Source organism: Perca fluviatilis, chromosome 10 (assembly GCF_010015445.1).
Source record: "Perca fluviatilis chromosome 10, GENO_Pfluv_1.0, whole genome shotgun sequence".
Classification (NCBI taxonomy): Eukaryota; Metazoa; Chordata; class Actinopteri; order Perciformes; family Percidae; genus Perca; species Perca fluviatilis.
In genome coordinates, this window is record NC_053121.1 from 23,091,434 (window position 1) to 23,118,210 (window position 26,777).

Below are 26,777 nucleotides of genomic sequence, written 5' to 3' on the forward strand. Positions count from 1 at the left end.
CTATTATACCATTCCATTATACTATTTACTATATGTCTATTTATCCATCCATTATTCACTGGTCTCCATCCATTCCTTCATCCTCCATTCCTTCTTCCATCCATCCATCCATCTCCACCTTTATTTATCCTGCACCATGGCCACTTTCCCCACAAAGATAATTACTATGCCATTCCATATTTATCCTGCCACCATCCACCTTTCCCCCTGTCCTTCCATCTTCCTTCCACTCATTCCACACCCTTCCATTTTATATTCCATCCATTCCTATTCCATATTTCACTATATATTTCATTTCATTGTCCAATCCATTTCCAATTCCTATCCACCACCATAAAATTATCCACCATTCTCCCTATCCATCCATTCCATTTTCCACATGTCACTGGTCCTATTTCCACCACCCTGTATTCCATTAAATTCTCCATTCCATCCATCACCCCAAGTGTCCAGTCCAATCCTTCATCCCTTCCATTCCTTATCCATTCATGTATTCTTTCTTTGTCTCTTGTCCATCCTTATTTCCTTCCATATGTCTCTCTGTTTCCCTTCTATTTTCCTCTCCATTCCTTATATTTATTTACTCCATCTCCCATTATCCCTTCTCCATTCTTCTCTTCCTTCCTTCATACTATCCGCTCCATTCCCTTCCTCCTCTTTCCTTTCTTTCTTTCCTTTCCTTCATCATTCCATTCTCTTACTTAACTCCATCTTCATTACCTTTCTTTCCTTCTGTGTTTATTATATTTTTAAATATGCTTCACTCATTCCACTCTCATCCATTCACTATATTTCAGTTATTCTTTATTTCTATGTCTTTCATTCTTCGGCTTCCATACGTACATGCTTCTGTGGCTCCTCCAAGTCTGCCTAGCTCCTTTCATGCATTCATTCCATCCATATATATATACTCACATATATATCTCTCATCTCATATACATATATATTATCTGCTCTCTCATATATACCATTTTCCTGCATATCTCTGTGCCTGCTCTCTGTCTCTCTCACTGCTCTGTTTCTCTGTCTCTCTCTCTCTCATGTCTCTCTCTCTCTCTCTCTCTCTCTCTCTCTCTCTCTCTCATGTGCTGTGTGTGTGCTGTGTGTGTGTGTGTGTGTGTGTGTGTCTCCCCCCACACACACCTGTCTGTGCTCTTATGTCTGTCTCTGCCTGTCTGTCTCTCTCTTCTGTCTCTCTCTCTCTCTCTGTGTGTTCTGTCTCTCTGTCTCTCATGTCTGTGTCTGTGTGTCTGTCTCTGTCTCTCTCCTGTCTCTGTCTGTGTGTGTCTGTCTCTGTCATGTCTGTGTCTCTGTGTGTCATGGCGTGTGTGTCATGTGTGTATGTGTATGTCTAAAGGGGGGGTGTTATGGGGTCTCATCAAGGTCATGGTAACTGTCTGGCTGACTGAACCTCCAATCATTAGCTGGGATTTATTTTCTATTTGGAAAATCAATCAAAGCAGTGAAACGTTGAAATGGTAGATAAGCTCTGGAATAAATGAGCAACAGCAGTCAGTGGACATAAAAAAATGTTAATTTCCTGCCCTTGAGTTTGTTGTTGATGCGCAGCCGAGCTCCGCACTCCTCCAGATAGAAGAAAACAATGTCAGCAGTTGTGTGTTTCATCTATGTAACTGAATGACATTTACCCAGGTACCCTTGAGACTCAGTAGCAAAGCAACATAAAGACCTTTTGTTGCCTCACCTCTGATGAAAGAAACTACCCACTAAAGTTGAATGAATGGTTACTCAATGAAGAGTGTGATCACAGCGAATCGAGATGTATACTGAATGTTTTATGTTTTTTCCACTTAGCTCTGCTCTTGCATCTGTATATTATTTAATGGACCTTCGTTGCTTTCGTCTCTCCTGTCTTCTCGCTCTAACCATCATCTCCCTCCCATGTCTTTGTTTGTTCCATTCCTCCCCTCGTCTCCTCCCCTACGCTTACCTCTCTCTCTCTCTAATTAACACCTACTGTAGCCTCTATCTGCCTTAGCAAACCCCTAAGGCTGGAGCTGGAAAGAGAGACAACGAGAGGGAAATAAATACAATAAGAAAGAGATGAGAAAAATCAGCAAGGGAGAAGCTGGTATAGAGCAACACAGAGAAACTGATTAAAAAAACACTGATGAAGATGGTGGTTGTTGGATATGTTGCATCCTCATGCCCATTGGTGGAATAAAAAAATAAATAATTTAAAACAGATGTTGTTGATGGTAAATTTAAACTGAAAACCAATGTAAACATGCTTTTCATAGGCACAAATGCACATAGTGCATATAGACGTATGCACACATTTAGGGCCTCTCTAAAAACCATCTGTCTTTGTAGAGCCTTCAGAGACTTCAGGACAGTATAAAATGATGCTGTAGATCTCGAGCTGCTTGATTCCATGTAGTGTATGTGCGTGTGCGAAGCCACAAGAGTGTGCAGTCCATTTTTATGGCTTGAGGCTCAGCTGGTGTATATCAGTAAGGGTGGAGCCCGTGTGTGTGTGTGTGTGTGTGTGTGTGTGTGTGTGTGTGTGTGTGCGTGTGTGTGTGCGTGTGTGTGTGTGTGTGTGCGTGTGCACGCTAAGGACTGCTTCAACAGAACACTTGAGAAAAGCAAATGTACTTTCAGAGGCAGGCAAATGCAGTGCTGTAAACTTACATGCGAATGTACATGAGCACATACAGGTGTGCCACTGGCTACGTCACCATGGAGACTGGAAAGTGAAAACGTGGACGCACTCCCACATACACAAAAACATACAAATTGGAATGTTAAAAATGGCAGTGCAAGTGGGCTGGTCTGAAAGGCTAAAGCTGTCTGCCCAAATGAAGATAAAGAAAACAACCACAGTCAAACGCACCAACACCCAAATTTTCAAGCATTAACACACACACACACACACACACACACACACACACACACACACACACACACACACACACACAGGTGGAAAGGAGTGTGTGTGTGTGTGTGTGTGTATACACGTTTTAGTGGAGATTGCCGTTGCATTAGCTGTACAGATTTATTACAAGTATCGATTAAGCGTGGACGTCCAACACCACATGCACGCAGCAAAGCACTGAGTCAACAATACACTGAAAAATGACTGTTTATATCCACAGCACTCCACACCCATAAATTATGAACTATCGACTTTGCACCTGCGCTCACACACAAACACACAGAAACATGGACAGAAAGGCAACACAGCGCGGCATGCAAACACACCTTGAACACCTGCCACAACAAAGAGCTACCTGCTTCCAAACACAAAGACACACCACACATACGATACAAAGAAACACTCACACATACACACTCTATTTGGCTGGTCCTGAATCATCTAATTAAAAGAACATTTTAAATTATTTGATGTCCAGAGACGACTATTTGCACCTCAAAGCTGTACTATTAATAACAACTGAGGTCTACAAGCAACTTGGCACACAAACACAAACACAAACACACACAACCAGTGGATCAGACAGGTTGTGACTTACCTCCACCTCCGCCGAGCAGAGTCTTGTTGGCTGAAAAAGAGACAAGAAAGAAGAAATATTCATCAAACAAACTAAAAACAACGAATCAACTGCTGGATGCTCAGAAAATTATTCAAAATGTAACATGAATAAGAAACTTCTGAAGTCAAGACTACACAAGTAGTTTTGATTTCTTGTTTGTAACAAATACATCACCTTCTCACTACATTGATCAATTTAGAGATGAAACTATTACTGTAGTCAATCAATCAATCAAAAGAAGATTTATAGGCAAATATTTTGGTTTTCAAGCAAGAATACCAAATGTTTCCTGGTTCAAGCTCCTTCGACTTTCTGTTATTCTATGTTTTATATCACTGAATCACAGATCATAATGTATGAAAACATTCCCTTGGGCTCTCAGAACTCACGATGAGGTTTTAAAGATTTGTTTTTAATTGAATAAATAATCAACAATTTATTCAATGATGAAAATAATGCAGCGCAAATAACAACTAATACAAAATGCAGTGCTGACCACCGCTGAATTCAGGCTTACATCATTGCTTGTTTGCGACAGAGAAATCACTATTTCACTTCTTCTAATCTGTGTAAAAACACTGGGGTCATAAACACAGAATGAACTCTGACCTTTCACCAAAGTGTTAAAAAAAACAACAACAACAACACCTCATCACTGTATTCATTAACAGCTGAGTTCGGAACATTCTTCATTCGCACTCGTGTGTCTGTGTGTGTGTGTGTGGGTGTGATATTCAGAAACTCTGAACTCCAAAGACTTAATCAAGTTTTACATCTAATTGGGTTAACTTTTGTGTACTGAAATAACTTTTGCTCGTACACAGTATTTACTTGCTGAAGGGAAGAAATGTCTCATTTGTCCTTCAGAACATAATTTGTTATTAGTGTCAGCATTTCTCAACAAGAGTGGTTCTCAATCCAAGTCCTCAGGGCTCACAGTGCTGCTGGGTTAGCCAACCAGCGAGTTAATTGCATTCACCTGGCATTGCAGGTGTAACTCAGTCCCTTATTAAATGGGTAGAACCAGCAGGCTCGGAGTCCCGTCAATGAGGACTGAGGAGCAATGCACAATCAGAACGAGAAGCTTCGCTGCCTGCAAAGCTAATTAATAAACTCATGCTGAGGCTACAGTCCAAAGGAAAATAAACAACTCTGTGAGAAGAAACAGGCAGGCAAGATGGTTCAATTTGTCTTTTAGTCTGGTTAGAAAAAAAGTCCATCATACAGCGTTCTACCTGGATAACAAGGTGGTGATTGTAGCTTTAATACAAACTATAAAGAGCTCTTTTTTCCAGCAAGGCATGTAGAAAATAATGCTACAGCCTGGCTGACCACAGTGTCCCAAATCATTACCTACTTGAATCACGTCACTGCACATGTTTATAGAGTGCAAATTGCTGGCAGGGTGATAAAGCTGGCTGTGGCTGCTCCTGACATATGCGATATCCGAGTGTTTTTCTCACCCCCATATCCATAAACGTGTGGAGTCAGCAGCGCTAGCCCGGGGACATCTGCAGCGCTTCCAGAAAACTCAAACCTGACCATAAACTCATAAAAATCACATTTTCCAATTGTTTCCCTGTTCGTGGATCAAATTGTGGTTGCTGTGACCATGTTAGGAAAATCTGATAAGCACATAATCTCTCTGCAAGGGACAGTTACAAAGTTACATCAGAACACAGGGGACGCCTCTCATTTTAGTTACTCTTTGCCAGTAGGCATTGTGCCAATTAGGTACGCACTCAGATAGTTTATCAGGCAAGTTTAAAGAGGGGAGTAGAGAGACTAAATCCCACAGCTGTCTTTCTCTCTCAAGAATCCTCTTCAACATTTTCACCATCCCCCACTGCCTCATTAATAGTGAATCCCACTTAATTTTAGCCTTTAAACACACTGCCATGCCTTGCTGCAATGACGATGCAGAGATGCAGAGAGCGCAGATGTGGAAAAATCGGAAATGCTGACCAATCAGAGCAGACTGGCCTTTTTCTGTAGGGGGCATAGAGACAGGCTCTAAAACGGAGTGTTTCAGGCAGAGGGTGAATACAGGTATATTCAGACAGACAGTATAAGAAGAATAATGTGTTTTTTGAACATTAAAGCATGTATGTTAGTTAGTTAGTTAGTAGAAACCCAAAATACTTAAGTATGAACCTGGAAATGAGCATAATATGTCCCCTTTAAGTAGGAACTAAATTTTGTGTTGTAACCTATTTAAATATGATGAAATGTCCTCTTAGTAAATACGTTATTTTACACCCTTTGTAATTTTACCTCAAACACTGTATTTAACGGTTTAACTTTCTCATGGAATATTTTGAGCAGATGTCAGATGTCATATGGGACCAGCAGTTGACTCACACTCAGAGAAGAGACTAAAAGGTTGTCACAGTTGAACCAGGTGGATAAATCCTGGCCAGAAAAACAGCACTAAGGGGTTCCTTCAGTGCACTTTAAATGAAAAATATGCCTGTGGATGCTTTTACTGTTATGTACTGTTATGCTAAATGCATTTCAGGATATATCTTGTGGACATTTATTTTGTTCACCCGCTTCCCTGTTCCCTGCCTTGTCTACATCTATGTCAGTTGATGTCCAACATTTCCCATAATGCCATTGCAATAAAGCCCAGAGAACACACTCACACGGTGGTAGTGAAATTCCTCCACTCAAAACACAACATGTTTTATGGCTGTATTGCCTTCTGGATTACTAAGGCTGCTATCAGTACAGAAATCTGTATCTCTGCGATGGATTTCTCCTAGTAAAACGGTTGCTGCAAAATAGTGTGTAAAAAGAAGTCCCTCTTTCCGTCTGAAGGACTGAAACCAAAGCCTGGCGGTAACTGACGTTTTTAGATTGCTGAAATCTTGTCTCTGCAATCCCGCTCCATTGCAGTTGCTGGAAATGTCTCAGTGAGAGGTGACACCTCTGTGTTGGGAAAGTTATCAGCATAAATAAGGACAATATAGCACTAAATGACATTGCCAGCAGAATAGTATGCATGGGGGGGGGGGATTACATTGGTGGGGCAGTGATGCTTCGGGTACCGGCAAGACAGTGAAATACAATCCAGGAAGTTCAGTTTGAGTAATAGTACCATGACTTTAAAGGCTTGTCAGATGACAGAACACACTGCACCATGATTTATAAGACTCATAGGAAGAAAGGAAGGTAAACACTAGAAATATAGCAAACTTTACAAAATAATCTAATATAATCAGGAATGTGGGAATAAATGTATTTGACTTACTGTGTCCAGCAAGTTTTTTTCCAACTTCTTCTCACATTCAATTTTAACATGTCCAACTGTGTGCAACACCATGAATGCCTTCAAAAATAGACAAAGTGTGCACTGTTGTATGATATAACTAATCAAGACAACGAAGACATGCAAAAGACACTGAGCTGTTGCCTTTAGACTGAAGCATATTTTCTCCACTGCAGCATCTTAAAAAAATGTATTAAACACTAATGAAGAGCTGACTCTTTACCATGCTTGTAGTGTTACAATAAACATTAGCTATAGTAGGTACAAAGAACACTATAGATCAGAAAGCTTTAATAGGGGATTCGCAAACTGAAAATGTTTTTTTCCCCAAAAATTAAAATACGTCTGAAAATATACATGAACATGAATCTAACATAGTATGAGCAAATACAAATCGTCCTACTCATAAAAAACAAAAACAAAAAAAACATTGATGGTAGGCTTACTGGCCTATAGGTAAGGCAGCCACTAAGGTAGCAATCCACAGATACAGTTAAACTTAAGGATTCAATGTGCCTTCCACATGTAGGTTTAACATTAAAACATGAATAAATATATGAATATGTCAAAATTTATTACGTTAATATCTTAGTATTGCAAGCACCATAAAAAGGTATGTAGTATTTAATACAGCACTTCACATTATTGTGGGACCAATTTAATATGTAACTTAATTTTATACAATTTTCATTTTATTTTTCCTCTCAGAGGTGTGCCAAGTTCAAATTCAAGTTCAACTTTTACTTCACCTGTTACAAGCGCGGAATACATTTTTATTTGATCTCCCCATTTTAAATTCATCTCGCTTGTAATCTTTATTCGTGGGATTATATATTTATTAGGACTGTATTATGTAAAGTACAATAGACCTGTGATAAATTATCAATGATCCCATGTAATACCACTGTTGAATACATAGGCGTTTGAGACAGAACCAGCCTCTGAGACCTGTGGAAACAAGGCATCAAAGCAACTAAAATACTCATGTGTATGCACAATCATGCAGTTGCCGAGCTGTGAACACCCACCCACCCACACACACACACACACACACACACACACACACACAGCTGTGAACACTACTACGTGTGCATGCAAATACAGCACTCACACATAGACACATAAAAATGCAGTCGCATTTCAGAGTTTGGGTAACCATGGCGACGGCAAAGACCAAAGGTTTGTTACTGAAACCTAGTTAATTATATAGACAGAGAGAGAGTATTGATCGATACTCGAGGGAAAGTGTTTCACCATCTGTTAAAACCAACATGTGCTCTACCCTGTTGAGTTTGTGTGCGTGTGTGCGTGTGTGTGTGTGTGTGTGTGTGTGTGTGTGTGTGTGTGTGTGTGTGTGTGTGTGTGTGTGTGTGTGTGTGTGTGTGTATGTGTGTGCATGCGCACATGCGTGCGTGCGTGCATGCGCGCACTGGCCACAGTTGTAGCATGAGCAAAAACAAATACACACACACCTTCTCCCGTGGTGCCGAAAAAATGGAGGCTAACAGTTTCTTTTTCTTATTGGTATTAGATGACTAATTGGAATAGCTAATACTGAGCAGCTAAATAAAGCGTGCTAGCATCTTCTGCTAAGACACAGCAATTATCGGAGTGGGGAAGGGATCAGGGCGATAAGTTATACAACTACAGAGCGAGAGAGAGGGGAGAAGGGAGGACAAGTTTACAGTTTACAGAGTGGAGGAGGAGGAGAGCGCGAGGTGTCAGGGGATGGAGGGAGGGCTCGGGGAGGGCGAGAGCGAGAGGTTGGGTGACGAAGAGTGAGTGAGAGAGACAGAGACAAAGTGAAGTTGAGGGTGGAGAAGGGAGATGCAGGACTACATCTGCTGGAAACAAAACAACAAGATGGAGTGTACTTCTTCTTCCTCTTTCTTGGGAGGTAAGTAATCACACTGAGGGGGAGAATGAGAGAGAGAGAGACATAGAGAGAGAGGGGAGGATGGAGAGCTGGATAGATTGATGCAGCAGTGAAGGACAAGAGCTAAATGCTTAAAACCTGGCCAGACAGAGGAGGAGGAAGAGGAGGGAGAAGTTGGTTGGTGAGAGTAAAGAGAGAACGAAAGCAGTCATTTGCTGTTTGGCTCAGAGTAAAAATTGATGTCATAACCACCTGTGTGTGTGTGTGTGTGTGTGTGTGTGTGTGTGTGTGTGTGTGTGTGTGTGTGTGTGTGTGTGTGTGTGTGTGTGTGTGTGTGTGTGTGTGTGTGTGTGTGTGTGATTATGTTAGAAGTCAATGAGTAATGATAATCATGACGACAACAGGCTAAAATCTTTTTTATGTGAAGCTCTCTGTTAAACCCGTCTTCTGTCTTTGCTTTCTGTGGCCCTCCATTTTATTTTTCTTTCTCTCTGCTCTCCGCGCCCTCTCCCTCCTTATTCCCCAGGCCCCAGTGCAACCTGTTTGTGTATTCCTCCCTCTAACTCTTCTCTCTCTCTCTCTCTCTCTCTCCCCTACCCACTTGTCCTAACCACCATTATACCTCTAGCTATCATTTAGTCGGTCCACTTGAGATTGCCAATCTACTTGCTGGAGTCCTTATGGAAAAAATTGCGCTTCTTATACAGTGCAGGATAAAAGCAGACATGGTGCTACACATTCATGTGAGATTAAATAAAATTATAGTATGGATAAATTGATTTTTAGGATGAAATAAAAGGGGTAGAAGAAGAAACTACCAAGAAAAAATGCTTTCAATGATAAACAATGTATGTACTGTATTTAATAAGCACTTGAAGACAGAGTTAACTAATGGTTGTCTCAGATTGATCAACATAAATGCATAATTACCATAAGGCTAAAAAGATGATTTTAAAAATATATGTAGTCTCTCCATTTTGAAGAAGAAAGAGGATTTCTTTTTTTCTTTTCTTTTTTGCAGCTCGTCTTTGCATTTTTGTCATACGCTTTCCCTTGCCCTTCAGCAAATGTAGCTCCAGAGTCTCACTGTGTGCTTTTCTTATTACCCACCATGATATAAAAGACCTGTATTTCACCTCAAGGCTGTGACTTTGACATAAGAAGACAATGTGGTGAACAGAGAGAAACACTGTTTAATCTTAACAACGCAAACATCTTGTTGTATTCGACTTTGTGATGATGCTCTGCAAGAATCTACACGCAAGGCATCACTTAAGAACCTACAGAAAAGTTTGTATTTATTTGAGCTGAGCTGGTGTGAAAAGTACATTTTTAATTGACATGTGATGAACCTAACGATGCTTATTACCTTCACCTCTTAGCATGCGCAAGACACAAAGCAGCTCACTTCTAATTAATGCTAAGACAAGAGCGATAACAGCAGAGATGTCAAACAGCTTAGAAATGGGAGAGAGTTGACCCGAGTTCAACTTCTTGCATATGAGCAGTGAGGTGGTGGACAAATGAAGACAATTTTTTTTTTTACTATATGTTCTTCAGCTGTAAACCCCTTCTGTGACTACCTCCGGTTACTACAACAGTTGGCTAGTTTGTGTACTTCCTCAACAACTCCGCAGTACGAACAGAAACCATAAGAGAGAGATGCTCAGTAACTTGTCGCCAAACAACAAGTCAGTCAAAATGTATGAATCCAAATCAATGAATTATATATTATATCAATAATTATTTGCCAGAGACAGCCTTGGACATTTGATTAACAACAACTGAAGGATTGTTTTTCTTTACTTAAATCATTGGTGGATTAATCAATTAGGAAAAAATTATAATTATACATAAATTAGGGCTTTGTTGATTTGCGATTGGCATTTGTCATATCATAAACTAAAGGGATAATTAGTTCTTTCAAAATTTGACATTTTACTCTATAATAAATAGTTTTGTAGCCCCAAGTTCCTAAGAGTTCTTAAAGAGGCTGTACTAAAAAAAAAAGTGGGCTGGGATTGCCTTTACACAGCTCTCACAAACCGTCCCCTAATTTGTGAAATACGGATGTTTTGTCACGGCCACATGCACTATCATGCACACGCGTCCGGACCAACTATCAGAACAAAAAACAGAATAGCTCGGATTACAACAAACAGAGAGGGAGTGTGACTTCATCCTGTGCTCAGGATGCCATTAATCTACTATATCTTTACATAGCAAATATGTGTTTAGTAATGTGCTGAATGTCGAGTACAGACTATTTAAAGTTGTACTAAAGATGGATAGAAATATATTTACAGTTTGCCCTTTTGTTATATTACAGAGGAGTTTTGCAAATTGTTGCATCTATGACCAACATGTAAATACGCTATGTGACAGAGGAAGATTCCAAAGGTTGTACGTTGAGGATGAGGACAGCTTGGTGATAAAGGTTTTAAAATGCCTTCTGTGGTCAGTTAAGCAGTCAGAATGGAACATCCACGTGGTGTTTGGTCAGGTGAACGTAACCACTGTATTTTACTTACAAATCTACAATCATCAGTGCAAGTATTTAGGGCTAGTATCCATACAGTGTTATTCTCTGGCAGAAAAGTGCTGGCAGGGCACTGGGGAGGGCCTGATCCCAGCAACTTTTTGATGCACGTTCCTTGTGGGTTTTGTTTCTATGACGTACGTACGGTGATAAAAGCACAACACGGGGCAGCAGCAACATTAAGTGTCTGGCCGTTTTACTCCTACAAATGGGCTTTTCTGTCTTTGTTGTGATAGTTTCTGTCTGACATATCCTATCATACAATTCAGGATAGACAGACACGGCCAGAACAAGCTTCTCCTCCATTTTTTTTGTTACCAGTGTGACTGCCACATCTAATAAATGATTGGTTGCCTGAAAAAGAGCGACAGTGATGACACCAGCGCCTTTCTAAAAAGTTCAGAGATCTTCAACTAGAAGCGCTCGGAGCGGCCACACAAAAAAATTGGAGTGCTCTAAAATAAAACTGTGTACTCTCTCTCCTCATTGGGAACACTTTGAAAAAACATCCTGACGCTCAGAAAAAAACACTATAACACTCTGCGTTAGCCTAATCTTTGTTTGTTGCAACTTTATAATTTTTTTCCTTTTCAGACATGAATGTTTTTGAAGGGACTAAGCAGCTAACATACTTTAACCTACTTTTACCTAAGACAATAATTGCCTGCACAGGGCTATTAAACTGTTACCATGAGGGATGACTAGACCATAAATTACAGTAAATTACCGCAGACGCACTAATAGTTCCTGTAGGAATATAGTCTTGCATTGCCAGACCTTCCTCCACAGCACTGCGGAGTAAGGTCTGGCCCCTCCATACATACACTCCTGGATAGGAGAAAAAAACGGTCTGGGTTGTTTGCATTTCTTTAAACCAATCACAATCGTCTTGGGCGGCACTAAGCTCAGGTGGATTTGCAAAATGTTCTCGGGAAGGAACTTGTTTAGGTGGAACATTTGCACCACGCAAAAGAAGACGCCACATACAATATTAAATGAAGTTAACTGTTCACACAATACAGTGACAACGACGTGATTAGGTGGATACATTGTTAAACGTAATTTGCTCTTACCAGTGTATTGCCGTGTGTATTTTGTCCATTGCAAATTCCCGCCAATTGGTCCCAAAACGTCCCAATAAGATAGTAAACGCCGTGAACATATTCTTTGCAAATCTTTACAATCATTCCCCGAAAGAACCAAGCAGGTCTGCCTTGTTGCATGATCATAATTTTCTTCAAAACCTGCCATTTGAAAAGTTGAATAAGTGTGTTGTGGTTTCCCGTAACGCACAGAATTTTGCAAGGCGAGAAACATCTGGAAGAACATCCGGCGCGCTACGATTATCCAGTAAATGAACGTCGTCGATCCAGGCTAGTACGAATATGACTGCTTTTTTTTCATTATGTAAAACAAAAGATTACATTTATCCCCCATTATAACAATGTGCAAATAGCATCACTGTTAGTTTTTTTTATCATGATGGGGAAAATATAACAATATAATGTGATGCAATACAACAATATCACAATCAATGCACATAGGAGCATACACCACTTTAGAGATCAATGAATACTTCCCTGGTACAGTCCTAACAAAAACTGATTATACACAAGAAATACTGGATTGGATTGCATCATATTGTTCAGCTGTTCATTTTATTGTGTCCATCCACATTATACATTAAAATAGAAAATGGTCGATATACAGCAAAGTGTAAATTGAGACCTTTCTGAGACTGACCAAGTCTAGCTTATTGCACATATATCGTATTAGTAGTAAAGTATTTAGAAACAGTGATGCAACTATAAAGAGCACTGACCCGTTTCTAAAACTGTAAAATATCATGGTATCAATTCTTAAAAAACATATTTAAGGGATAGCCTACTTATCAAAAGTGTTTGTATTATCTTATTATGTATAGGCCTAAATGTGAATATCTGCCAAGATATCAATATTTCCTCCAATGGTTTCAACTTGTAAATACTGATATCAGTACTGAATTAAAAAAAATGTGTAAGGGCCAGGCTCCATCTTCTACTGTAATATTGTCTCATTCAGATTGTGACTGTGTGAGTCTGACTATGGGAGTCACTTAGGGTGACCAGATGTCCCGAAATCCAAGCAGTTGTCCCAAATCCCAAATCCTGCTCTAATTGTCGCGAAAAGCAAAGTCTCAAGAGCAGACTCTTGAGTAGTAGCCGGGAGAGTTTAACTACATGTCCCTCCAGCCACACAGAAATCTAAACCTGTGTACAGTAGCCTACTCTCAGACATGACGCGAACCAACCATTTCTACAGTCGATATCTAAAGCAGCTGGGATGCTCTCACGGCTGCTGCAGTCGAGTAGTCATTGTGTTTGTTTCATAATGACACTTTTTTTCACGTTTTTAATGATTTTTTATTTTATTTGTATTTTCGGGTTTACATGACAGACAGTTGTAGCCTAGAAATCATAGACGCAGCCAATCGGCAGCAAATGTAATTTTGATGTGGGTCTAGCTTGTCAGGCTAAGACAGTTGAGTTTCTGAATAAAAATAATGAATTATTTTGAAATTCATGTTAAGTGCAGGCAGCCACGAAAAGGAGTGATTGGATTGGATGTTGCTGCTGTTAAAGCACAGTCATTGGGTTTGTTTTCATGTTACAGCCCCCTGTCTCGTCCCGAATTTTTCCCATTCTCATCTGGTCACCCTAGAGTCACTTGAATTGAATCAGACTAAATCCTGGGAAGCTATCTCTGGAAGAGCGCCAGAGGGTGCTGGTGGTGCAGCTGCACCCGGAACCGGGGCCCCAAAGGGCCCACACGAGCCCTCAACAGATGCTCTGTGTGCTGATGATCTTTGCACTTAAAAGTGTGTAGGCCTACGTGTGTGTGTTTGGATGGAGCAAAGGTGTGCCCGTGTTTTGCTCCCATGTTCTAGTGAAAACTACATTTAATATTGTGTATGCAGCACCCAAAGGGCTAAGCTGTGGTAACTTTTGTGAGAGAACGGCCCACAGGTAACTTATGCAAATTAATTGACTTTTACGTGCCTCTTAGGCAAATAAAAATCATTGGTCACAAAGTCTGAATTACAGTATTGGGCAGTGGAGCCTTGTGTCGACTTCCAGTCATTAGCTGAACATAGCCTACTCTCGAGGAAGCATGTCTTTGACTTCCCAGTCCTGATACAGCATGATGTTAGTTGTGTTTTATGTTTTAATTAAAACTCAAACTGAGTAGAACTAGAACCAATCTTTTCTACTTTACTGAGAAGTGTGAGACGCCCCTCCCAATGACTGATATCCACAAATTTTCCATTTAAAGAACCCCCAAACCAAACTGGCCCAGCTATCGTGCAATGGCGCTTTATGCGTGTGTGTGTGTGTGTGCGTGCGTGTGGGCCTACCTGTCAGTCTAACTTGGTGAGTTGTCGGTAATTGCTGGAGCGTGGCGACCTGCTGAACCCCTGAAACGGAGCTCAGAGAGCCGATGTAAAGAGTACCCACACACACACACACACACACACACACACACACACACACACACACACACACACACAACTGAAAAAGAACAACACCGCGCGCAGCCAGCCTCGGCACGAGACGAAGACGATGAATAGAACGTGCGCTCGCCTCGAGGCGACACCTGTCAAGCCGTTACTAAACAGAGTTGGTTTATTTTAAAAGACTGAGGCGCCCTGAAGACTTGCGGGATAAACCGAGTTGGAAATAGAGATTAGTCGCACCTTTTTGCAGCGGTTTTGCGCTCAGGGAGAGACACGGATCGAGCCCTTTGAGGAGAGAGAAAAGGTTGCATGTAGCGGTAACGTTATGACAAGCCGTTTAGGAGTTGAAGTAGTGAAGTTGACGTAGGTCAGAGGCGAGCTAACTGACAGCGAGAACCGGGAGCAAAAAACCGTTGGAGATTAAAAAATAAATAAATAAACGGGACTTTATCCGAGGTTAGTCTCTCTCTCTCTCTCTCTCTCTATCACACACACACGCGCACATTCGCTCTAAACACATTAGCCTACAGTGAAACAACAGGGTGGGAGATAACTAGTGCACATCGCGGAGCTTCGGTGCGGGCAGAACGAACATCCTCCCCCGTCCCTCCGCGGCGCCCTTCGCCCGGCTCTAGAGGCTGATGCTGACCGGGACTTAACGACCCGCGTACATAGCCTATCTATTAAGTTGAGAGGATGATTTGACAAGGATGCCTTGAGGGGAAACGAGCACGAGAGAGGCAGAAAATGGATAACAAAGGTATGATCTGTGTGGGGTTGATGATTGTGCATTCGTAGAGGAAAGGGTGAACGGTTCATGCAGGTTATAGCTAGGCTGAGGCACTGTCAGGCTCTTACATTGCTCATGGTGGTGGCATGTTGATGCTAACAGGCTTTTTCCTCCTGTTGAAAAATGTGTGCTTGTTGTTATGGATGTGTGTTCATTTTGCAGCTACCTGCTGGACCAAAAAAAAAAAGTCAAAGATTTAAACAGCAGGGCTTCAGAGAGTTACGGGCAGAGAGGGAGATTTAAGTGAGAGATTATACTTTGTAAAGAGATAGAATTCCCACTTGCATGTTTTTCTCATCTCTCCCATTGCTCCCTCCCTGATCTCTCATGTGAGCAGTGTGGTTTTCATATGCCTGTAATTGCTTGTGGAATCTTTTTGTAGCCTATGTGTGTGTCAGAAGGGCCAAGACTGTCTCTCAATTGCCCTTCTTACATGACTATATCTGCACTCCCCCCCACCTCAATTTAAGGGCTATGCTTTGATGCAGACTTGCCAACTTGACTAAAAACACAGACAAAATGTTGCATCATCCAACTAATTTCTGCAAAACTGCCTAACATCTCTTGCTGGATGTAAACACAAACATACATCTGCACACACACACACACACACAAATATATCAGCACAGGAGGATTAGCAGTCATACGGGGCCATATTGAGACAGCAGATTAGGATGAGATTCTCTGGGCCAAAGCGGTACAGAACATGGGATTAAAGATGAAAGGCAGAGATGGATGGATGGATGGATGGATGGAGTGATGAACAAGGGAAAGAGCGTGAGTGGTAAAGAAACCAAAAGGGGGACAAGAGAAAAAGAGAGAGAACATGAGATTAAAGTGTAATGTCCTAGAGAGGGAGAGAGAAAGAGAGAATCCAGGGCAAGTCATGCAGTTAGAGGGAACTGCACATTGGCAGAATGTGGAGAGAATAAAGAAGAGGAGAAGGCAGCAGACACTCTTTCTCTATCGCCTCCCTTGTGCTCTCCTCTTATTCACCCATCCAACAGCAGGAGAGGAGCGCTGCTTATGTAACTCTTCATTTGAAACACAATAACCCAAGAAGGAAAAAAACACAAAAGGCATTTTACAGATTGTTAAATTGCTAATGACGATATTTCCTGCAGACATCAGTAACGTCTCTGAGTCTGAATAGCAGTATGTTTTTCATTTCCTGATATCTGTTAGAGGCATCATTAATCCGACCCAAGGAGGCCCTGCTTTGACCTCAGAGGCGAATTTGGCTGTTTCAAATCCTCAGCACCTGTGTGAAGCTCAGCTGACCGAGCTTCTGTTGTGTTTTTAACAGCACATATGTTAAAAGATATGTTAGTGCCAATACATTTAGCACAGCATGTGTCGGCTGTTAACACACTTGTAGACCTTCGGTGTGTGTGGTCCTTAATTGAACTCAAAGAATAATTTCTGACAGATTAATCTTGCCTTTAAAGCAGCTTTTAGTCTTCTTGTATTAGTGTTGCTGATTTAGTTTGTGTGGAATCAGGCTGCTGAGGCCAATATCAGACAAAAGGTGTCATACCAAAAACTAACAAAATATAAAAAAAAAATGATCCAAGAGCCTAATTTGTCTTTTTTAAATAACAAACAAAAGGTATTAGATCTTCCTCAACAGAGTGTAATCTTTCAAAGCAATAGCTAATTTATACTGTTCTGTAGGAGGACTGGACTGACTCTCCATGTAGACTTTGTGATATTAAGGCTCACTGCTGAATCTGTACTGGCAGTGAAAAGTGGCTTGGATGGATGAGGCTGATGAGATTTACATGTAATGGAAAACACAAAAATCCTTGTGTGGTGTTGTTCTGGCATCTTTTTTAACTATTAAATCTGCACCTCCAGATTTTTGAGGGGCAGTGCAACAAGCAAAAAAAACACAACATTTATTATTAAAATTGCTAAGGTTAGCAAACAGTTGCCTATTACGAATGCAGCACACACAACAGCAACATTAGCATTTACTTTGTTTCTGGCAGCTTGGTGCATGTAAGTCTGATATTCACTTTCCTTTTAGCTCCGTTTAGTAAAATGTGGCTCTGTAGCTGCTTAATACTCCACTAAGTTCAACATCTAGTCGCTAAGTTTGTCTGCCTGCTGTTTGGTGCGAGCAGGTAGCATACAGTGGGTTTATCAGAGCCTTTTGGGGCGTAAACCCAAAACAATGAGCTGAAAGCATAGACTGTATAAAATGTGGTCGTTGTCTCCGTGACGTCAACCACAGGTTTCTGAAGAGCCAAAATGAAGCTCAAAGTGGGCGCCTCCCAGTGGCTCTGGCCGTTGCCATCTTGGCAGCAACTGACGTCGGCTAATTAAAAAATGGGCAAAGATGTGGAGCATGGATTGAGCTGAGGCATAGACAGTCTATGCTTGCCTCCTGTGTCGGCAGCCCACCTGTCACTCAAAGCGAAACTCTAAATTTTGCAGAACTTTGAGCCTGAATATAATTTAAACGTATGGGTTGTAGAGAACTCCTCTCCTTTCTTGCTGAACTGTACACAGGCAGTTTGTTCCATACTGTCAAATGTGAAACACCAGTAGCATGTCCAGTTTTTTTCGGTAGTGACTGAGGGCGTTATTCCCTGGTGGCGGTTTGTTCAGTGTAACAGCGAGTGATTGCATGTACTGTAGTGGTGAGCAGTGTTCAAGGCACTGGGTCAGTGCCCTGTGGCAGAACAGCAGGTGTCAAGAGGAAGAGATGACTCTCTGTGCTTCATGTATCTTAGCAGTATGTCTGCTGTCCTGAGGCTATTTGACCTTCTTATCTAATGTGTCTACCTGAATGATTTCTGATTCTGTTCATCTATTAATACCATATTTTACATCGTCTTTATAACCTCATACAGTGGCTTACATACAGTATATTAAAAAAATAGGGATTGATTTACACCAATTTCAAAGACTGTCCTCAGCTTTGTTTTCATGCCTACAGTCATGACATTCAGCATTCACGTTTCACTGCCGAATGTAAATCATTCAGCAGTATGAATCCAGGACTGGACTGTTACTAAGCATATCAATGCTTGTCGACTTTGGCACGCTGTTAACATTTCCTTTTATTAATGATTCAATATTGGAATTGGTACCCATCCAAATCAATATACAATAGTAACAAATGGAAGATGTCCATGCTGCCCTCAACTGACTTGTGGCCTTTTCATGGCGGTTTTATTTAAGACAATCTTAAATGGTTAAGTCCACTCATCAGTCAGATGAATTATACCAGATCAGACTGTGCTTAATGGATCAGCAAGATAGGCAATTGTCTTGTTATCTTCATGGTCATGACATACATCAAAAAACAAATGGAAAATCTGCAGCAAGAGCCCATCAACTAAAATATATACAGAATATACAAGTGTATTTGAAGGTGGTCTGTGGCTTACAAAAAATCTCCTCATACAAGTAGAACAAACCCAAAGAACAAGGGTAGGAGGGGAGTGCCTGCTATATATATGGGTCTCAAAATATACCTGTGCATTCATGTTTCCAGGCACCCCACCTATTAAAGCCTGTGTGTGGGAAACACTGTACTTGTGGCCAGATTTAGAGTTTAACCCGCCCCCGAAACAATGATTTCATAATCGTGTTCTGAACAGCTTTACAGAGACTCAGACAGCGCCCAGGATGAGTATGGCACATGTTCTCCTTTTAAACAAATACTAATACAGTTCATTTAGATGTAAACAGTCAAACTGATAGTATGGTCAGTAAACAACACCAATCTGAACTTGTTCTTTACATTTTAGTTCACTAATCTTAGTTTTCAGATTCCCAGTTTCTCTCATGGCAGAAACGTGTTTGTAGATAACACTTGCACTGTCCCAGATTATTAAAAAAATAAGATAAGAAAATGCAGCTCTATCTTTTATACAACCGATCATAATGAAAGAAAATCATAATGTAAATGGTGGTTCAGCAGGCTGAGGCACATACTATGAGCTTATAATATCTACTGGATTTGAGCCTTGCTCATTTCTCTGATCTTATCTGTTTCTCTACACTGTATGCTATATACTGTACAATAGAAAAAGCTACTTGAAAATGTAAGGAAGAGACCCAATTCTATCTGCAAAAGGCATAGGGCAGCTTCACCAAATGGCATAGGCACCACACCTGGAATTAACATGTGATATGTATCTGGTAGGGGTGGTACGGTTCATGAAAAAACACCCGAACCGCTCGGTTCGCTAGTCTCGGTTCGGAGCATGTGTGTACCGCACGGTTCGTCAGTACACTGTTAATGTGCACTAACCTCTTACTGCCGTAGTGCCCACTTTATACACCTATGTTAAAACACTTACTGGAAATGACGAGCGGGATGGGCGTGACAAACGCAACCCATGGCAGCTGATTGGACGATTGCGTCACATGGGTCTGGCTGGTCCCAAATTTCAAAACAGACTGTCATGGCGGCTCGTTCAGAATACGATCTCATATTGTACTAAAATAGTTCACCGAAACGTGTTTCTGAAAACATTTTAAGCGAGAAATAGGCCATGCAGTTGCTGAATCTGTCTTCATTTCAGATCGACAAAGGTCAGTTTAAAAGATTTTCATCAGATTTTGCGAGACACCGAGCCGACCGCTCCTCAAGTTGGGTAGGCCGCTGCACGCCAGTATCACCGTCACCTGCAGAAATGTCCAGTGGGAGAGAGGCTGCCCAGAGCTGGAGGATGCGCCAGCGTCGTTTATAGTCTGGTGTGTGGGAACATTCTGGATTTCATGGTACCTATGATGAAATAAAACAATATATAGAACTGCCACTGTGTGCATGTTTTGTGCAACATGCATTCAATATGCTAATTTTAGCTATATGCTGAAGTATATTCTGGAGTGTTGAAGATTAAAAGAAAAAATAACAAGAACCGTACAGAACCGAAAACCGTGACCCTAAAACCGTGATACAAACCGAACCGTGGGTTTTGTGAACCGTACCACCCCTAGTATCTGGATAATGACATGCAATATATGGGTCTATGCATTTACACCTGGTGTTGATGGGTTTTCTCAATATCTCGATTCTGCCGGCATTGTGATCACATCTCAATATGCAAATTTGTTAGGTGGGGCAGACATGGCACGTCTCAGGTAAAGGAAAGCAATGCTACAGACAGGCGTCATTCATTTCAAATCACTTTTTTTTTCCAATTATTATTGAATTGAACCAATTATAATCTATGTTTTTATAATAGCAATGTATTAAATGACAATGTGAAAGGGGTGGCTGTGCAGCTCCCATTGGCTTTATGGAGCTTTATAGTGAGTTTAAGCTCACTGTTTAGCAGTCCAGCTGCAACTTTACTGTTCTTTTTTTTTTGGCTGTAGCAGGAACCTGTTTTCAAAGTAAAAGCTCTAAAAACCCACTATACACTACATGCTCAGCACCAAACAGCAGACAGACACAGATAGTAAGCTAAAAGGGGAGTGTATATTAGATGTACATTTGCTAGGTGGCCAAACACACAACTCCAAATAAATGCTAATGCATGCATTTACTTCTTGCATTAACATGCATTTTTCCCTATCCAGATACATATTGTAAGTTGATTTCAGGTGTAATCAGTGTTATACAGTCAGCTCAGAGCCTAGGATGGCCCAAAAAGAACAGCTGAAAGTCTATTGAACATAGAATAAAGTTTGTAAAGTTAATTCATTGTGCATACTAATAGCTTCTGACTCATGAACAAAAATATAAGATAAATGAATGTATAGACTTTGTTTCAAGAGTAAAATCTACTTTTTGCTTTCCAATTTGTTTGAAAAGCAAAACAATCTGTAGAGTTTAAGACAATGAGACCAACATTTCAAAATTGATTCTATGTAGGTCTAGTTATTACCTTAGTTTATGCCTTATGCAATCAATTGTAGGAAGCAGTATGGCTCTGAAACAAACAGTGTTTTTATATAATTATGCTTATGTCATGTTTTGGCTGAGACTGTCCCGAAAACACAGATATGGACAATAGAGAGATGTATTATACAAGGGAAGGTTTTTAACTATTAAGGAGGCACACAGCCATAAACACACACACACACACGCGCACGCGCACACACACACGTAGAGGGTGAGACGTGGATGGAAAGTTTAGTTTAGTGTATTTGATAAGGACATCACGGTAGCATTAGAATTGTAACATTTATGCACAAAGACCAGATGCACTGTATTTAGTGTTTGTAGAGTTTAAAGAAATAAAACAAAGCAAGAAATATTATCACAAACACACACACACACACACACACACACACACACAAACTTCAAAGCTCCTGCACGGTTACCTAGCTTTAAACCAGCTGCAGGCACCTCCAGAAATACTGGCACCTTTGAATAAATAGTGCAAGTTAAAAAGAGCTGAATAGCTGTAAAAAAAATAATAGTTATAAGCTATGTTTAATTACATTTAAATTGAGATTATTCTCACTTGTGCAAAATATACTCTCTAGAAAGAATGCACTTTTTCAATGTTAAACCCCTCAAGAAAGACAACAGATACAGTTAGCAGCACTAGCACGTCACACGGTTGTCATTAAGCTTTGCAGGTTTGTGAAAGATAATTACAAATAATCAGTCGGTATCACTGACAGCTGAAATCGTTGACAAATTGTGGTTGTTACTGTGGAGAATGTGCCACAAATAGATGTAGAAAAGAAAGTTTGTAGAAATAATAAACCCACTGAAAAAAGCAAAGCAAAGACCAAAGATGTGATCATCTGGATGAGGAGTTCATTAGATGCAAAGAGTGATTTCTTTTTTATCCTTTCTTGGATCAAAGGCTGAGAAAGCTAGGGACATGTATGAAAGTATTAATAAATAAATGATGCACCTATGGCCAAGGGTTACTGATTATTCCAGGAATAATGAGCCATTCATTATCTAATTTCTAGACATGGGTTTTTATATGTTGTGTTACATTTGTCTGTTTTTTTCTTTCAGTGTATTTGTGATGTATATTCAGAACATGAAAAAATAAAAAGATATGAAAGATTTCATGTTTCAGTTGGTTTAGTTTCCAACTGAAAAACATTGTCTTGGCTGAGGTCTGCTCTCTTGCCCTTCTAGTTAAGAACTGCATTTGTATCAGAACCAGAATAATCAGATGCATTATGAGAGAAGGCTTTCAAAAAGGTTTGGACAACCCTTTTTCAAAGCCTTCTCTCACAATGCAGAGCATTTGTAAAGGCATCAGTGTGCCACAAGCTCCAGATTGTCTACATTTTCGAATTTTGTATCCGTTGTGCCACAGTCTACATCTGTTGCAGTAGTCTGAGTGTGTTGGCCTGCAGCAACAATTAACGTTGCAATGGCATGTGGTGCATGTAATTCATTGGAACTTGTGTTTTTTTAAAAGCTCAATTTGAGATTTTGGGAAAAAAATTGTGACAAACAGTGGGTTACGTGTGTGATGGAGTCTTCAGAAGAGGTAATTAACTTCAATATCAAAACGTTAGGCACTAAATCTTTAAGGCTGTTGTGACTGTTGCTGCTTCATGTGCTGACTTGGAGTTCAGTTTCTCTTCTCCTGATGTGTTGGCATTAAGTAATTAGTACGTTGTCAAGGAATGTAACTTATCAACTGCAGATCAAAGTTAAACATTTTCTTATTAAGAACATTTTCTATCACTATCAGTATCCTTTATATCTTATGTCCCTACCTTTTACATGCACACTCAGTTTATTTCAGTTCAGTTGTGGTGTACTGGAGGGAGTCAAAGATAAACCTTTTACATTAAATATTTTCCTGGTACCTCAATCTCTGTGTGTGTGTGTGTGTGTGTGTGTGTGTGTGTGTGTGTGTGTGTGTGTGTGTGATAATATTCCTTGCTTTGTTTTATTTCTTTAAACACTACACACACTAAAATCACCAAACACAGTGCATCTGGTCTTTGTGCATAAATGTTACAATTCTAATGCTACCATGATGTCCATACACTAAACTTTCCATCCACGTCTCCCCCTGTACTTCTTCCAACAGCAAAGCCAGGACAAAACTCCAACGGTGATAAGATGAGAGCAAACCACTGAAGGGCAAGCAGTGCAAATGGGAATTTTCAATAGATGGGTTCTGAAACCTATTGTCACACGGAGAGAGAGGAGGAAAAATGAGTGAAAAGGAGTGAAAGGGAGAGGATAAAGAAGAAAAATGGAAGGAGGGGAGCATAGATGGAGGCAGACAGGGAGACAAAGTGAGCTGTAGAGTTTTTGCCCTGGAGGAAGCCGGTTTCCAAAGAGGGAATGAACAGCAGAGGAGGGAGTAAACGAGACTTTGAGAGAGAGCGCTGCTGGAGAGAGGAAAAGAGAGAACAGGAGGAGGAGGAGGAGGTGGGGACAGACTAAAGAGTGGAGGAGAAGGGAGGAAAGCAGTGAGGATAAGGTAGTCATGAGAAAAAAATACAAACGAGGGTGGATGAGGCAGACGTGGGTGGACACAAACACACACATACACAACACCCAGAGTGAAGGTGTTTTGCATAAATATGTGTGAATAATGAAAATGCTGGCCGCTTCATTTTAAACACAGCAGCTAATAATTAAAACAGTCAAACCTCACACTGTGGGCTACAGAGACAGCACAGAGAGACTTTTATGAATAAGCGGGAAAATAAACTGTATTATCTCTGGGGGCTGCTGCCTTGGGTTCTGACAATATATTCTGACACACTGCTGTGAGCTTGAGTTCAGCTACTTCACCCACTCGCTTCACCTACAATAAGGATTAAACAGGTATGCAGGTATAATTATAAGTATTCATATTTCCGACAGACCAAAATATCCCCTTCAATTTTAATGACAAACTCAGATTTAAAATAATTCACCGTTTCTCCCAGCATGTTAATCTTGGCAGGACTAAAAAGCCTTCTGCAACAGTATTTAGACCAGGGGTCACCAACCTTTTTGAAACTGAGAGCTACTTCATGGGTATTGAGTCATACGAAGGGCTACCAGTTTGATACACTCTTCTGAATAACAAATGTGCTCAGTTTGCCTTTAGTTATATATGATTATTAATGATTAATGATGCTCATCTATGTGAAAACACTGATCATGTTAATGATTTCTCACAATAATTATCAACAATGACTTAACAAGGTGGGAAACAGTTAATATCAATATACAATTAAAATTTTTAGAACAGGCCTGAGGGCTACTCATGTGGTCCTTGGGGGCTACCTGGTGCCCGCGGGCACCGTGTTGGTGACCCCTGATTTAGACCATGGGACACTGAAAAGCCAGTGGAACCCTCACAGATGAAAGCTTTTAGGTGGGTTGGCTGCTTCTTAAGGCAGGTTTTACAGACGCACACCCTTGAAGCTGTGAGTAAAATTCTCCCACACCATACTGGAATGTTTCCTCTGCTTATCCATCTGTGATGAATAAATAACATTCATAAAAACATATTCAGTAGCGGTGTTAAAAAGTAGCCTCTGTCACATCAGCAGTGGACCATGTTCATAATGTCTGAATGAAACATAAACAGCTTTAATATCGGCCTGTTATATCGCTATAACACTGCTCTCTATCAGTACAGGAGGAATACATTACATTTATCTATACAAAAAAAAGAACTACACACCCATCTGCCTGCAATATTATGTGCCAGGGGTGCTATGATATACTAGATCTCTCAGCAAAACACACATTTCCACACACGGCCCAGCATGCATACACATTGCCTGATGACAGTATGTGGATAAATAATCCCATTAAATATGAGTGAGGGTTTTTCCGACTCAAAGCATTTACTATCTCTCTCCATGTCTTTCTCTCACTCTGTGTCTCGCTCAGAATGAGGTATGCACAGGAAGTATCTTCAGACAGGCAATTTACAGGCCGGACACCCACCCACCCACCTCTTTTTTTTTTTTTTTTTTTTTTTTTTTTTTTTTTTTTTTTTTTCTCTCTCTCTCTCTCTCTCTCTCTCTCTCTCTCTCTCTCTCTCTCTCTCTCTCTTCTCTCAATATCACATTTTTTTTTTTTTTTTTTTTTAACACACACACACACACACACACACACACACACACACACACACACACACCGTCCACCAGAAGGCACTCTTAGATAGGTCACAATAACTCTCGCTAGGTTGAACTTGGCACTTATGCCTTTGGAGCAGAATCCCTGGAGTCCTTTGTGTGTTTGAGTGTGTTTGTGTGTGTGTGTGTGTGTGTGTGTGTGTGTGTGTGTGTGTGTGTGTGTGTGTGTGTGTGTGTGTGAGACGAAACAAGTCATTTTAAATCCAATAACATGTAAAGTATGTGTGGCCTCCTGGTGGCAGGCCATTGCTGAGTTAACTGAAACCGATGCATCTCTAGTCAGTCAGTCAGTCAGTCAATCGTTCTGTTTGGCAATGTTTAACTTTGTTACTCATTATAAAAAGACAATGGCACACTCCAGAAAAGACTAGGGTAATTATCAATCAAAGCTTATTCAAGAAGGGAGTTGAGCATGATCCCTGCTCACCTGAGAGATCTATTGGAATTCAGTGCATCAGGTCAAACACATATTCCTGCCAGTTGCCCTCAAAATCGAGCACCATCTTGACAACTTTGCAGCAAGTGTAACACTCTGAACTGAGCTCTGGAATTGGCTTGTACACATTTATTTTATTCTCTGATCATTTCGGATAGCGTGGCAGTGTTTGGCTTTTCATTCTTTGTTGCCATGGTAGGCTGGTGATAATTCGGTTCCACTTATGCACTTGTTTTGGTCCAAATGTATAAGTTTTGGTTCTTTGGCAAGTTGTGAAGACCTTTAAACATGCATTCACCAAGAAGCACAGGCAACTATAAAAAGACAGCTGACCTAAGAAAAGCCCTAAAATATCCAGTCAACTAAAGTGTAAAACAAAGAAAATGAGGGATCTTAAATGATTAACGTAACTTGGGGATTTTTACTGACAGGGTTGAATATATTGTTTAATTTTTGTATTATTTATTTATTTAAATAAATAGATTTTCTGTTTGCAGCTTACACAATTCTTGATCATTTTTCAAGTTCTGAGTCCCTAGTTTCTTAGGGTATTCCTAAGCTAAACATAAATACTGACTTTATTTATCTTGTGATAAATATCGACAACGACTAACATGAAAAGAATAATTACATAAATAATAACATCATACATTTTTATGTTTTTTTTGCCGAAGAGAGAAAAGACAGAGAATCTGAGATGAACAAAGACGCCAAAGAAAGAAGAAAAAGACATCTAGAAGAAGGGCCAGCAAAGAGAGGAAGAGAGCAAACAAGCGTTACAGAAAGAATGAAAAAAGACAACAGTGAACA

General features: G+C 40.4%; 2 protein-coding genes across 5 annotated transcripts in view; one reads left to right on the forward strand and one right to left on the reverse strand.

Annotated features, from left to right (window-relative positions):
- The window catches only part of macrod1 (mono-ADP ribosylhydrolase 1), a 103,929-nt gene that overhangs the window by 40,017 nt on the left and 37,135 nt on the right, over positions 1 to 26,777 (reverse strand). For all 3 annotated transcript variants that reach the window (XM_039812866.1, XM_039812865.1, XM_039812864.1), the window contains exon 4: positions 3,498 to 3,527. In XM_039812866.1, the coding sequence (XP_039668800.1) occupies positions 3,498 to 3,527 (30 nt within the window). The remainder of the gene's footprint in view (positions 1 to 3,497; positions 3,528 to 26,777) is intronic.
- The window catches only part of flrt1b (fibronectin leucine rich transmembrane protein 1b), a 32,661-nt gene continuing 14,475 nt past the window's right edge, over positions 8,592 to 26,777 (forward strand). Inside the window, exon 1 of one of the 2 annotated variants that reach the window (XM_039812863.1) lies at positions 8,592 to 8,686. The gene's annotated coding sequence lies outside the window, so the exon portion shown is untranslated. Of the gene's footprint in view, positions 8,687 to 14,772; positions 15,458 to 26,777 lie in introns of those variants that run through there. The other variant, XM_039812861.1, reaches the window with a different exon arrangement.